This window comes from Ascaphus truei, chromosome 2, assembly GCF_040206685.1.
Source record: "Ascaphus truei isolate aAscTru1 chromosome 2, aAscTru1.hap1, whole genome shotgun sequence".
NCBI classification, from domain to species: domain Eukaryota; kingdom Metazoa; phylum Chordata; class Amphibia; order Anura; family Ascaphidae; genus Ascaphus; species Ascaphus truei.
In genome coordinates this window covers 369098056-369113018 of record NC_134484.1, presented here as the reverse complement: position 1 = coordinate 369113018, position 14963 = coordinate 369098056, and the positions used below count along the sequence as shown (strand labels likewise).

The following is a 14963-nucleotide window of genomic DNA, read 5'->3' as shown; positions in this document are numbered from 1 at the left end:
ATGTGAGTTGCAGGGGGGTGAGGTGCAGGGGAGGGTCATTGGAGGTGCAGGGAGGGGTGATTTGAGGTGCAGGGGGGTGATTGAAGGTGTAGGGGGGTGATTGGAGGTGTAGGGGGGTGATTGGAGGTGCAGGGGGGGTGATTGGAGGTGTAGGGGGGTGATTGGAGGTGTAGGGGGGGTGATTGGAGGTGCAGGGGGGGTAATTGGAGGTGCAGGGGGGGTGATTGGAGGTGCAGGGGGTGATTGGAGGTGTAGTGGGGGTGATTGGAGGTGCAGGGGGTGATTGGAGGTGCGGGGGGGGTGAGTGGAGGTGCAAGGGGGGATAATGATGTGAGGTGCAGGGGGGGAGAGTGATGTGAGGTGCAGGGGGGAGAGTGATGTGGGGTGCAGGGGGGAGAATAATGTGAGGTGCACAGAGGGAGAATGATGTGAGGTGCAGGGGGGAGAAGGATGTGAGGTGCAGGGGGGTGGGATGTGTGTGGTGTGCAGGGGGGTATTGTGTGTTTGATGTGGAGGGGAGTATTATGTGTGTGGGTGAGGGGGAGAGATGGGGTATAATAGATAGATGGGGAGTATCACAAAGGTTGATAGTGAGGGGTTCTGGGGGAGATATGAGAATGATGATGAGGGGTGCTGGGGGAGATATATGAGGATGATGATGATGAGAGGTGCTGGAGGAGAGATGATGATGATGATGATGATGATGATGATGATGATGATGATGATGATGATGATGATGATGATGGTGATGATTTTACCCGTGCGGCCCAAATTTTTTTTCCTTGGAGCAGTTCGGCCCTTCTCGCTTTACGAGTTGAGCAGGCCTGCTCTAGGCCATTGTTGTTAAGTGAAAAAAGCCAAGAGACAATTTGCATGTATTTTAGATTTACCATATCTCTAATAGCCACAAGTTGTACATAATAACGCTGAGTTTATTTTGCCACTCAGTCACTTTTGTCCCATTTTTTATGTGTTTGATAAGGGTGTAATACAATGTACCCCGAATCGGATGGTCTCAGAAAACCCCTATACAACATAATAAGTGTTTGCGGACGATCGCACGCATCTTCAATGAGCCCCCAAGTCTTTGTGGGTTGTACAACCATCCTGTCAATGATGTTGAATTTACCCTTTTTATCACTCAATTAAAAGAGAGCTTGCAGTACCAACGGTCACATGTTATCCCATTGTTTCCATGTGATCTTTGTGTTCCCAAAAGGGTAAGATTATCACAATGTCACTTTAGACATATTTAAACTGTTAATTTATAAGCATTTGTTAAAATTGATTAATATTTAAAAATAACAAGTCCATGACTGGGAAGGAAGCAAGGTACTGTACAAGAAGAACATAACAAGAAAGATCAGGGCAATAACATATAAACAGTGAAGTTCAATGTGAAATTGTGCTCAAAATCACATGTAGACTCTGAAAAAACGTTTTGTGTAAATCCTTAAACATCCAGATTGCTTAATCAATTGTCCATATACCAGTAAAACAGTCCGCATGTCGGTGTGCTAAGGAGGAATAAGCGCATACTGTGTCCGTCAGGTAACCATAGTGTGGGGTGCAAAATAACAACCTCCCTAAAGCATATAATTGTGATCAATAATTGATAAAGTGCTTGCGCACGAAATGCGTATGTGCGTGTTTTTATGTTATCCATTTGAGCTAAATACATCTTTTATATGGGAGTTGCTCTTTGATCTTCATTTTTCTGCAGTCTCAGTCGTGCTCCGATTCTACATACTGCTTCCTCAATAACATAGAAAGTTTGCAAAGGCAACTACTGAAATTTGAAAACCTGACCATCATTAATTTCCTCGGCCCCAGAAATAACTACCAGGGGAGAGGTGGCAAAAACCCCCCTTAATGTTTAGAAACTTAACAAGCATCTTATATTTCAAGCAGCTGCAAGAAGAAAATTAATTGTCAAGTGTCAAAGCACGTGTCTTTAAATATTTAGATACATTATATAGATCCCTTCGACTTTCTTTTATACAAATATAACAAGGTAGGAGGTGTTTATAGGAGCAGCACATTCCATATTTCCTACAAATGGCTTGATCAAATGTTCCCTCTTCCATGCTTCAATTGGACGTCATCCTGAAATGCATATGTCATGCGTGGATTTTAAAAATAAATGTGCACGTTTGTATTTTAAGTAACTTCAGCACCTTTGCGACTTGTGATATGAGTCACATAGAAACACATTTATACCACAACCAGCTTCTGGGTTTTGGGTAGTGGATCATTTTGTTTATCATGTAGATGAATCTCAGTGGCTTTTGGTTCTGCATGGTATTATCAGCTTGATTTTACCATTTATTCAGACAACTAAAAAATAAAGTTTAGCAGCTTGTCAGTGCTGAACCCTGGCTTATCTTTGTCAGGTTGTATGAAACTTTCTAAAAAGCCTAATCTAGGTTTGAAGCAGGAGGTCTCTGGATCTGAACAGCATTGATTTCAGCTCCAGGGACCCCCTGCATCCCGAGATACCGTACTTTCACCTGAAGAGGCTGCCGGTAGCAGCTCCAGGTTGGTACAGAAAATGTCTATAAATGTTATTTATTTATTTATAAAATATTTTACCAGGAAGTGATACATTGAGAGTTACCTCTTGTTTTCAAGTATGTCCTGGGCACAGAGTTAAGACAAATAATACATGGTTATAAATACAGTTACATAAATGAACAGGGTATACATTATATACAAGACATTGCATGCACAGTTACAGATAATATATATTATGGGCGTATGAAACAGTTACAGACCAGATTAAAATGTGAGACAGCCTTAGATTTGAAAGAATTTAAACTGGTGGTGGATGTGAGAGTCTCTGGTAGGTTGTTCCAGTTTTGGGGTGCATGGTAAGAGAAGGAGGAACGGCCGGATACTTTGTTGAGCCTTAGGACCATGAACAGTCTTTTGGAGTCTGATCTCAGGTGATAAGTGCTGTATGTGGTAGGGGTGAGGAGCTTGTTCAGGTAGCTGGGTAGCTTGCCCATAAAGAATTTAAAGACGAGACAGGAAAGGTGAACTTTGCGCCTAGACTCGAGTGATGACCAATCTAGTTCTTTGAGCATTTCGCAGTGATGTGTGTTATAGTTGCACTGGAGAACAAAACGACAAATTGAATTGTAGAGAGTGTCAAGTTTGCTAAGGTGGGTTTGAGGTGCTCTGCCATATACTATGTCTCCATAGTCAATAATTGGCATTAGCATCTTCTGTGCGATTCACTTTCTGACCAGGAGACTTAGGGAGGATTTGTTCCTGTAAAGTACCCCTAGTTTGGCATAGGTCTTGGTTGTCAGGGTATCAATATGCATTCCGAATGTTAAGTGGGAGTCAAACCATAAGCCCAGGTATTTAAAACTAGTGACAGGGGTTAGGGTGGTGTTAGCGTTGGTTCTAATCAGGAGCTCAGTCGCTGGAAGCTTTAAAAATTTAGTCTTGGTCCCAAATACCATTGTTACAGTCTTGTCAGTGTTTAAAAACATTTTGTTTTGGGAAATCCAGTTTTCGAGTCTCAAAAAGTTAGACTGAAGTATGTGTTGAAGGTCAGAGAGGCTATGGTTGTGTGCATATAGGATTGTGTCATCTGCATACATGTGTATTGAGGCTTCCTTACAAGCTGTGGGAAGATCATTAATGAACACTGAGAAGAGTAGGGGCCCCAGAACAGAGCCTTGCGGGACACCACAGGTGATATCTAGGGGTTAGAGTTAGAGCCTGAGATGGACACATGTTGGGATCTTCCTGACAGGTAGGACTGAAACCAGTTTAAAGCATGCTTCCCTATTCCAGAGCTCTGGAGTTTGTTAAGCAGGATAGCATGATCAACTGTATCAAAAGCCTTTGCAAAATCTAGGAATACTGCACCAGTGAGTTGTCCCCGTTCCATTCCACACTGGATTTCATTGTAAACTTTTAGCAGGGTAGTTACGGTGGAGTGTTTGGGACGAAAGCCAGATTGGAATTGGCTAGTGAAATTTGTCTTGGTATAGTAATCACTTAATTGGGAGTGGACACATTTTTTCCATGACTTTGGATAGAATTGGGAGAAGTGAGATTGGTCTGTAGTTTGAGACAGTGTTTTTGTCCCCACTTTTGAAGATTGGGACAACTCTAGCAGTTTTCCAGGTCTTAGGGATATGGCCTGCAGACAGGATAGAGTTGACTATGGAAGCAATTTGTTTGGCAATGGCTGGGGCACCAAGCCGTAGGAACCTAGATTGTAGTAAGTCAGGTCCGCATTGGCTGCTTAGTTTTAGTTTGAGGAGCGCTTGTTTAATCTCCTCTTCAGATACTGGGCCAAATTGAAAATTATGGGCAGTGTTGGGAGGGGGTGGGGCTATGTGGGTACTCCCAGGATGAGATTCAGGTTTGTGGTTTGGGCTGCGTTTCGCTAATAAGTTAGTGGCACACCCCACAAAGTAATCATTGAATGCATTTGCAATGCCAGTGGGGTTTGTCAGAGTAATATCCCCCTTGGTGATATTACTTGGTTGTTGATGGTTAGGAGGCTGGAATATATTGTTGATAACCTTCCAGAAGTTAGCTGGGTTTGATGTATTTTGGTGGAGATTGTCAGAGTAATATTGTGCTTTTGCGTGACTTGTTTGCCTTGTGCACATGTTCCACAGGCATCTGTAGTGATTGAGATCCTTGGTAGTGCCAGTTACTTTGTAGCTTTTCCACAAGGTATCCCTGAGCTGGTAGAGTGCAATAAGGTCAGTTGTAACCCATGGAAGATGGGTATATGGGGATATGTGTATATCTATATATATATATATATATATATATATATATATATATATATATAGATAGGTAGATAGGTAGTGGTGTGTGTGTGTGTCAGTGGGGCTTTAAGTAGGTGTAAACTTGTTTATGCAATACATTGAAAATATATTTGTTTTTATCAGATAGCTAGCATATCCATATTTCTAAAGTAGTTTGCTTATGTGTTACCAATTGAAATGGTGCTAGTATTAAACTAAAATAAATGGTTGCTCAATGTGACCCATATGTTGTTGTTTAATTCTAATTTGTTGTAGACAAAGGACCCAGCTAGGCTATGTATATTACATTTACAGTTGATTTTTCTCTGAGAAGTTTTACCCCAAAGGGGCACAGTCTGTAAACAGATTCAACTAAATACACATTGATATATATTCTTTTAGAAGCACATCAATGAGGAATTTATATTTTATATAATTTATAGTAAAATTGTGTTTGAATTGTTTCTAATGTCATTCCCTACATTTTTTATATGCACATCTGACTCAAAAACAATTCCATTATATTACTCTAAAATACAAAATATACTGTATGTATATTTTCCAATTAAATACTCATTAGCAGAGCGATGTCTTGTGTATGGGTTTATAGTGATTAATCTTGTGCATGGTAACAGATTAAAGCAGTCCAAGACAGAACACCAACATTTGTTTTGTATGTGTAAGATTACTGCCATATTACTGCCACAAATGTCTTCATAATTCCAGATGTTCGGATACTTCGTACGAGGTCTCAAACCATGCAAATTTGGACATGTTGTCATTTTATCTGGTGATTTAATGCTGAAAGCTTGCTAATTTGGCAATATTATTAGCCCTTTTGAGGTTTGGCAAAAATGTTTTGCAAGGAATCGAATATGAGGAAAAAAACACTTAAATGCAAATTCATTTTGGACAGTTTCTCTATTTCTAATTACAGTGCTAAAACCTAATGTAGAACTCATTTTACGTATCACTTAAATTCATTTTCCTTTAACATACAGTTTTATGCACAGAAGGTGGTATGTATTAGTTGTCTACTTTTTTTAACATCTCTCTTGAAGCTCTTGCTCTTAACAAAAACATTTTTTAATGTAAAATGGCAACAGCATTTGTAAAAAGTTGAAAAGCACTTGTTAAAATACACATGCATGTAATTATGCTCATGAATATATGGGATGTACTGTAGCATAGAAGCGGATAACATATTGATCTTCACTCTACAAGTTTGTTAATCTGTTCCAGTGTAAGCCATTTTCAATGCTTTCCTGAAAACGTGTTTGGAGTAGGGACTTACTATGCCTGTATTATTCTTTATTGTTCAGTTCTGTTTATATTATTGCTGCCAGACAAAAAAAGGATTAGGTGTACAAATATATAGCCAATTATTTATTTTTAGAACACTGTAAGACATCTGATCTATTTTTATTACTGTATATATAATAATAAAAAGTAGGCATACTACCACTTTGGAACTGTCAGCCACACAATAAGCTCACATTTCATTTTATTGTGGATACTGTTCATCTAATGTCCTTCATGTCAGAAGTGAGCATCTGAATTGAGGTAGGAAATGGAGCTTGGTAGATGACTCATTTTAAGATGCAGCCTCAGGGGGTTTGGGGAGCAGTTCAACTGTTAGTGTTATCTCTATTTTGTAAATGTTACACCAAGATCTTAATTATTTTGTGAGGTACACAGTGACAGTTACATTATGCCTACACTTGCTGATTTACAAGTTCCATGGTAAAATAAGCATGACCTGGGAGATGACACATATTTCACCAAGAACTAATGTAGCAGTTTGATGATCTGCTCAGACGTTCACAAACCATAAATGCAAGGGAACTAAATGTCAGCACGTACAAAAATGTATACTAACGAGGTGACTTGTGCTGTAGCATCTCTATTTGGTGACATTTGATATTGGTCTCACATTTCCTGGTAGCTGCCAGACATTATTAGAGACAGCAGTGATATGAGGGTCACGGGAACGAGCACTGCTGTTCTTAACTACTGTTTCAGACTGTACAGCTGCAAATATATGATAAGCCTGATAAGAAGCTGGATGCTGAAACAAAAACTATATAAAAAAACAAATATTGAGCCAAAAAAGATAACTTTTGAATCAAAGGAAAATTGTCACATTAAAGCAGCAATCCTGGCTGCCCATCGTTTTAAATAAAACATTTTTAACCAGGGTTGGTCCCCCAGGGCTGAACCGCTTTATTTTTAACTCTGGGGGCCCACTGGTTTCAAAATCCTTACCGATGAGGTTACCAGTGTCTCTGATCCTCCAGGATTAACAAAATGGGCATGCAAATGTCGCAGATCCCGCCAGCCAATAGTAAGGCGCAATCATCTGTTGCAGCTTCCTATTGAACAGCAATTTAAATCCCCACAAGAAACCAGGAAGTAATACTGGTAATTTCCCCAGTATTTACCTTGGAAACCTATTCAGCGTTCATCTAGTAGTCTTACAAAATAAACTGAGTATACAATCTATAAACATGTGTAACATGGCTGAACCAGATTGCCTCTCTGCCTCCTGTCATGTATGTCCTGATAGCTACAGGCTGTGGCAGGCAATCCTGTGGGTATTGCCCCCCCATTCTGACTCCCTGAGTGACTGAAGTGATATAGTGGTATATAGGAATAGTGGTGATATAGGAATCTGTGTGCAGCCTATCATGGTGCAGATCCTGTGCCCTCCCCTTCTGAGCCTCAGGGAGGAAGTGCAAATTTGTAGTGAGTCCAGTTCCACCTCTCCTAAGGAGAGGAGGTGTGTGCTGCTCCTCCTGGCTGGGAGTGAGCCAGGCCAGTCAGTCCTCTTGGACTGGCTGGGCCTGAAAGTTCAGAGGCCTCAAGAATAGCAGAGAGCCAAGCACCATCCCTAGACCTGAAATCCTCTGTGACCCATCTGCGTCCACTTTGTGTACCATCTGCAGTGACTGCAAATAAAGCCCCTTTGTTTTATATACCTCTGCCTGAGTCTACAGTCTATTGGGCAGAGGTGTGAAAGAAGTCTGCTTTGGTGGGAGACTGTCTCTTGGAATCCTGGAGCCCACTGAAGCTGGAGGCACTGACACCCTGAGCTGAACATCAGTATCACCAAAAGCCTGTCCTGGCCCCCACACCATCGCGGACCACTCAGCTCTCCTGGACCCTCACAGGTATGTCCGCACCACAAACACCTGTAGCAGCAGCAACATCTCCCAGAGGTGGTGGGGTGGGTGGAACAGTGCTACACATGTCTTTTCTAAACTCAAAGAGAATTAACATAATTTGTTGGTACATGTATCGTATAATAATTTGTTCAATTTGGTCCAATGTGGGATTACGTTTTAAGAGCATAGGATGTACAAGACATTAAAATGTATTGTCGGCTCCTCTAGTAATAGAAATATGATAGCACCTGTTTATAATACTTTAGCAAGTTTCTTCTTAAGGTCACACTTAGAACAGCTGCATTACTGTAAATGTCCATGTCAGCCTTCAGATCATATATCACTAAAACAGTATTGCTCCTGGAAAATTCCAACCAGCATGGGCTTGAATATCCTGAGGTGTAATTATAGGAAGAATCATTTCAGCAAGGTTGAGGCACATGCTTTGATAGTGAAATGTTTCAAGTCCTTACAAACAGCGGAATGCGTAAGTTCCTTGCAGCCTGTTAATTATAACCTACTCTCTACCTAATTACGCACATGAACACAATTTGCTTGTACTTTATGTTTGATAGTAGGATGCAGGTTTCTTATGCAGGCTATGTTAATTACAAATGGGAACTGTCGGCGCAGTCGGCATCTGCATCCGTCGGCATCCGCTTTCCCTCAGCCTCAGCGCGCCTCCGCACGGGCTGAGTCACCATGGACTCAGCCTTATACATTTATTAAGAGACAGAATGAAGTGAATAATAAAAGAAAACTTAATTATAAAAAGCATAAAATCAGTGGGTGATCAAACCACAATGTGTACTGGTCCTAATAGTGAGACCTAGTAATTTGTGGTAATTTAAGCAAAATGATAAGCAATGAATGAAGCCTGTATTATTATAATTACAGAGCAAAAAACTCCTGATTTAGACCTTGTTTGATAATACAGATTCAAAATTCCAAATGTATTAAATCACACTTTGGCTTCATCAGGAGACCCTATCCACTTAAATAGATAGGTACATGGAAGGGATTTAATTCCCCCTGTACAATCTATATACATGAGATTACACAGATCTGGTCTAATAAAATAAAAATGTATAACAGACAGATAGTACCTTGAATATGTGTCTATGAATAATAATAGTGCGTGCCTGTCGAACCACAGTTATAACACAGTTATAACTGTAATCCCTAGAGCAGCAGAGGTGGCAAACATTTTCTTCTAACCCAGTAGAACGAGGTAGCCCATGTTCTGTTAATCTTTTTTTTAGTCTCACCAGGCCTCAGTAACTCATAGCCCTCAGTACATATTACTTTGTGCTTGAAGTGCTTTCAAAGTTACAATCAACAAAATTGATATCCCTTGGAGGTATGCTGTTAGTAGACAGTGTGCACTTCTAGCAATCAGCTAATCTGGCTCACACTATTAGAGCTGCAGCCTAGAAAACCAGTGGTAGTGGGTTTTAGTTCTGTTGGGTCTGACACCATACCAGTTATTAGGTTTGTGCCTTAGGCTTATCAACTCTATATAGTTTGTACGGAAATCCTTTTAGGAAGTGTGGGATGGAATTCCTTTAAATATACTTTGCATAGCTATTAGCATATCTTCCTGTCAGGTATCTCAAGTGTGCTCCCTTTTCAGCACAGGCATGTCTCCCTAATTTATTTGGAGGGACGTTTGAGGGGACATACGTACAACTGGCGACTGCTAATTAAATTAAAAAGTTCTCACTCTCTCTGTATCCAATCTGCAGATGGATTTTAGTGGGAGAGATGGATTTGGGCGGAATTCTGGGCAACTCTGTCAGTTCCGCCCATCCCTATCCACCAGCAACATTTCTAATTCGTCTAAAAACAAGTAACATTTAATTTAAATATTCTACATGAGACAGACAGCTGCAGGAACATCAATGGGGATATCAATGTAAACATTCATTTTTACTTGCTTTTCATTATTTTTAACCTCTTTGCCTTCTGAAGGACATGAAATGTGTTGCTGTTCCCCTAGCAGAAGAGTTTAAAAACATATTTCTGAAATAATGATATCACAATATACCATGTGAACACATCAATGGTGAGGATGCATATTATACAGAACATAACTTCCACAATCAAAAAGCTGCATTGTGCAATGGGGAAATAAATGCTGCGCTAGTGTTTCTTTATGTGATAGAATCAGTTCTGTACTGCAACTAAACTTCCAGGAAAACATAATACAAAGGGTGAGGGTAGAGGGTGAAAAACTTGGAGCTAGCACATTCATTTTCCCTTTCATATGCCTTCATTTATAATGGCCAAAAACAAATAGAATTAGATATTCAATTGGATTCAGATCACAAACGGTTATTCTTTTCGGGGCACTTTTCCATACCTGTGACATCACTGAATAGAAGCTGGCTGTTGCATTCCTCTTCTAAGCACGAGCACATATAAAGGGTTTCACCAGGTGACTCCTTTTTTTTCATTACACATCGATCTGAATTGAAATCATCTAGTTTATGGCCATACAGCTCTAGTTTTGGATCATGGCACCTTGTTTCTATTGTAATGGTTCCATTGTTCTTTCGCCTAAATATGGAGACAAAACCGGCTTTAGTCCACAGCTAAACTGATTTATTGTAACAAATTTATAAACCTATTGAAACATTGTGTTGCATATTATGGTTGCAAATTCATTGAGGGTCCTGTATCAAACAATGCTAATGGTAGTTTCTTTAGTTTAATTGCTTTTAAAGGAGACCTTCTGAATTAATGATGTTTTGCTGTCAATATATTATCCCCGTGCCACCAAGGTAGCCTGCAACACCATGGGGAACATGGTGATGAAAAAGTAACAGCACAAAAACTCACATAATAAATCTTTAGTATTTATACAAACATATAAAACAGCACACAAGCAGTGCTACATAGGAGGGTAACAGTGTTGCATTATGAGAGATACATTGTTACCCAATCACGAGATAGTTTCCAAGGAGAAATAATTTTGCCAAACTGCAAACGAGGTGGTGAGTGTCCACACACAGATAGAAATTAGCGCCGGTAGGGAAGACACCCGCTCCCGGCTCGATGGTACAAATAATCACTTTCCAAGTGAAGAGAAAGGTACGTTCAACCTCATATGGCTCGCACTCCCAATCATCACGGAAAACAAATGCCCACAACACGTTGAATGAGGATCAGCTCCAGTTAGGGAATGCAACCGCTCCCGGTCCTTAGTATTGAACTCCACGTGTCCTCATTGTCTGGGTGTAGGTGAAAGGGGGCTGGATCACCTGGATGGCACCACAGCTGTTGTAGCTGAACACGAATCAACAGCGTCTTCTAAATAGCTTGAATAACTTGCAGCAAAATAGCAAAATAGCCAAGAAGGCAATATTGAGCTAAATAACGATTGTAGCCAGCAATAAAATAGCGATACAGCACACAATCAATTCCAACGCGTACACAGATACTTCATCAGGGAATGAATGAGAAACACGTTGGAATTGATTGTGTGCTGTTTCGCTATTTTATTGCTTGCTACAATCTTTATTTAGATCAATATTGCTTTCTTGGCTTTTTTGCTGCAAGTTATTCAAGCTATTTAGAAGACGCTGTTGATTCGTGTTCAATTACAACAGCTGTGGTGCAGTCCAGGTGATCCAGCCCCCTTTCACTTACACTCAGACAATGAGGACAGGTGGAGTTCAATACTAAGGACCGGGAGCGGGTGCATTCCCTAACCGGAGCTGATCCTCAATCAACGTATTGTGGGCATTTGTTTGCCGTGATGATTGGAAGTGCGAGCCATATGAGGTTGGACTTACGTTTCTCTCCACTTGGAACGTGATTGTTTGTACCACCAAGCCGGGAGCAGGTGTCTTCCCTACCGGCGCTAAATTCTATCTATGTGCGGACACTCACCACCTCGCTTTGTAGTTTGGCAAAATTATTTTTCCTTGGAAACTAAGACCATCTCGTGATCTAGTAACAATGTATCTCTCATAATGCAACACTGTTACCCTCCAATGTAGCACTGCCTATGTGCTGTTTTATATGTTTGTATAAATACTAAAGATTTATTATGTGAGTTTTTGCGCTGGTATTTTTTCATCACCATTTTACTCCAACATTGATGTTTTGAGTCATCAATTTATACTAGCTGCACTTTTTCACATTTAGAGCCAACATTGGGCTAATTGTTTAAATTCACCACTCTACTCTATCTGGAGTTACACATATTAATTTTGAGCACACCTTTACCTATTTTGTCACACTACGGGGAACATACATCAAGTGCCACATCCGTTCTGGCATTAACTTCCATTCAAGTTAATGGGAGTTAACGCCGGAACAATGCAATAACACACTGTCAATTGATGCATGTGCCCCTATTTATTTAGTGGCTTGTGCATCTGTTTAAGATTAGGAGAGGTCTATAGGAGGTGTTATAATATTATGTATGAATCCCATTCAGCCATTTTTTTCCTCTTTTTTTCTTCTTCTTCCTTATCTGCATGTAAAAAATCCAAAAAGACTGATGGTGACTAAATACCGGCATCATCTGCCTGATGTACAGATGTAGCCAATGTTATTGCTGCCTGTGGCGCTCTAACGTAGGTCAAATAATCTGCTCCTTCACTCTCGCGTTCGGGGGATTCAAGACAATGGTCACTTCTTCGGCTACTGCGTTGTGTATGTCTCGCTGCAACGCACCGTGGGCTGCAATAACTGTGATTACATCTGTACTGCCCCCTTAATAGATTTGGATGTTTTTGAAAATGTGTAAATGTGGTCTTTGTTTTTAATGTATCCTTGACTAAATAAAAGGGCTCATATGGGACAGCAAGACAGCAATGCATCAGAAAATGTGCTGTTTTTGCATTTTAGGATCACTTTTGAAACTGAAACCAGATTGGTGCTTTCAACACTAAAGTTTATATTACTACAGTGTACTTTTGTTTGTTTAGTCCTAGCCTGTTACCTTCTCTTGAAACAGTTAAGATGTTTAGCCCATATGACAATAACAAATATTCTTCAATTAATGTAGGTACCTGCTTAAATGGAATTTACCTACAGGGTTAGCAGGCTTAAATAATTTTTTGATCAATAGATGCAACTAAACAACTTTTTTCTTATAAGACTTGGTTTAAAAATGTAAAAGGCCACTAATAAATTGCAAGCCAATTTGGGAGGAGTGCAAGGGTTTCTGCAATTGTTCTCCAGAAATGTATGGCCAGTTCCATTTCCCTAGCAGCATACTTTTTTCTCTCTTAACGCGACATATTTATGAAATGTAGACTGTTTTAGATTTGAGCTCACGCTGTGTTAGCATTCTGCGCTCACAAAAGAATTATGCCACCTTTAAGGTGACAGAGAAAACCAACGCAGAAAACCTGCAAGAAAAGTAATGCAAGTCGCACATTCCTTAATACATAGACTTGTGTGTGCGACGTACAGTATATTTGCCTGCCTAGTAACAAATACTGTGCCACAGATAAATGTATTATTAGAATTATTATAATAGAGGAGTGTGGATATCTTCTCTAGCATAATTAAAAAGAAGTCATTGTTTGTTTCATCATACTATGAAGGATTTTATGTTAGCATTATAACAATTTGAATTGCAAAATAAATGTATATTTTTTAACTTTTTGGATTTAAAAAAAAATGAAATTGTACCAGATAGCTGCGCAAACTTCTTCTGGATATTCGCAGCTTGTGGTTACCATACACTTGCTATCGCAGCCATGTTCACCATTGCAGCTTGTTGATGTTGCATCACATAACTTGCAGAGCCGGTTTCCGTTCATTTCCCATTTTGACTGGAGCAATTGGGTTGATAAATCATCTAGATAAAAGAGAAACATAAACAGCTTGATTACAAAGCAATTCCTAGTAAATTCACATTTTCAATATGAAGAGTGTGCAATATATATTTTAACGCATGTTCTAAACAGCCTGAAGTACCGCAAAGCCTTTTGGTTACATGCAGAACCAAGGTAAACTATTTGCAATGATTAAGTTTCAAAATGTGTCTTGGCAGTGAGTTCAATATTAGATGAGCAAGGGTGCTCAACTCCAGTCCTCAAGACCCCCAACAAGGCAGGTTTTTAGGATATCCCTGCTTCAGCACAGGTGTTTTTCTTGTGTTAGAAGCTAGAGATTAAGAAAATCATGTTTTATGAGGTTTAGACTACACTGGGCTCAAGAAAATATTATTATTGAAGTATTTAACTTTATACTTATAACCATATATGTTTTGTCAATTGGATGTAGCATTGGGCACCCCTGTCTTTTGTTGTATACATTTGCCATGCTCAGTAGCACTCTTTTTGACATAAAACTATATATATTCATGATGTGGTGGGTCTAGGAGTTTGAGCTAGCTGGGAATGTGTGTGTTAAAGGGTTTTAGGATATCCCTGCTTCAGCACATGTGTTTTTCTCGTGTTAGAAGTTAGACATTAAGAAAATCATGTTCTATGAGGTTTAGACTACACTGGGCTCAGGGGAGAGCGCCATTTTAACCTCCACTTAATATTTCAAACGCTTATATCTCCTGAATGGAGCATCAGACTTGAAAAAAAAATAAACATTGGAAAGGGCAAGAGATCTCTTAAAATAAGGAGAAAATTACAATCAGCACTGTCACAAACGGCACCACCTGTGAGTACGTGACTTGTATATGTCCCATGGGTTAATACACAGAGCTGACCCATTTCTTCTTCCCGCAGGGTCCTTAAATGAGTAATATCTCCCTCAATTTGTCACAGATATACCCTTACATCACTGCCACCCCAAGGATAAAGTAAAGTATTATCGCTAGGTGTCCGAGGTCCCTGTTTACTAAGGAAAATATGCAAATAGCACACAAAAATCTATTGTAGAAAATATGTCCAAACATGCAGTTAGTTACTCACTTCAAAAACATGCAAAGTTCAATTAGGGCCCAAAGGCAATACTTATTACATATTAGATTTACTATGCAAAAGTAGTACAGTGCTTAGTTACAGAAAATAATGTTATAAGAAATACGTTTGCAAGA

General features: G+C 39.7%; 1 protein-coding gene across 2 annotated transcripts in view; it reads right to left on the bottom strand.

Moving 5' to 3' along the window:
• The window catches only part of TGFBR2 (transforming growth factor beta receptor 2), a 103258-nt gene that overhangs the window by 35176 nt on the left and 53119 nt on the right, over positions 1 to 14963 (bottom strand). For both annotated transcript variants that reach the window (XM_075587015.1, XM_075587014.1), the window contains exons 2-3: positions 13598 to 13766; positions 10308 to 10504 (exon numbers count right to left, since the gene is read on the bottom strand). In XM_075587015.1, coding sequence (XP_075443130.1) covers positions 10308 to 10504; positions 13598 to 13766 — 366 coding nt within the window. The remainder of the gene's footprint in view (positions 1 to 10307; positions 10505 to 13597; positions 13767 to 14963) is intronic.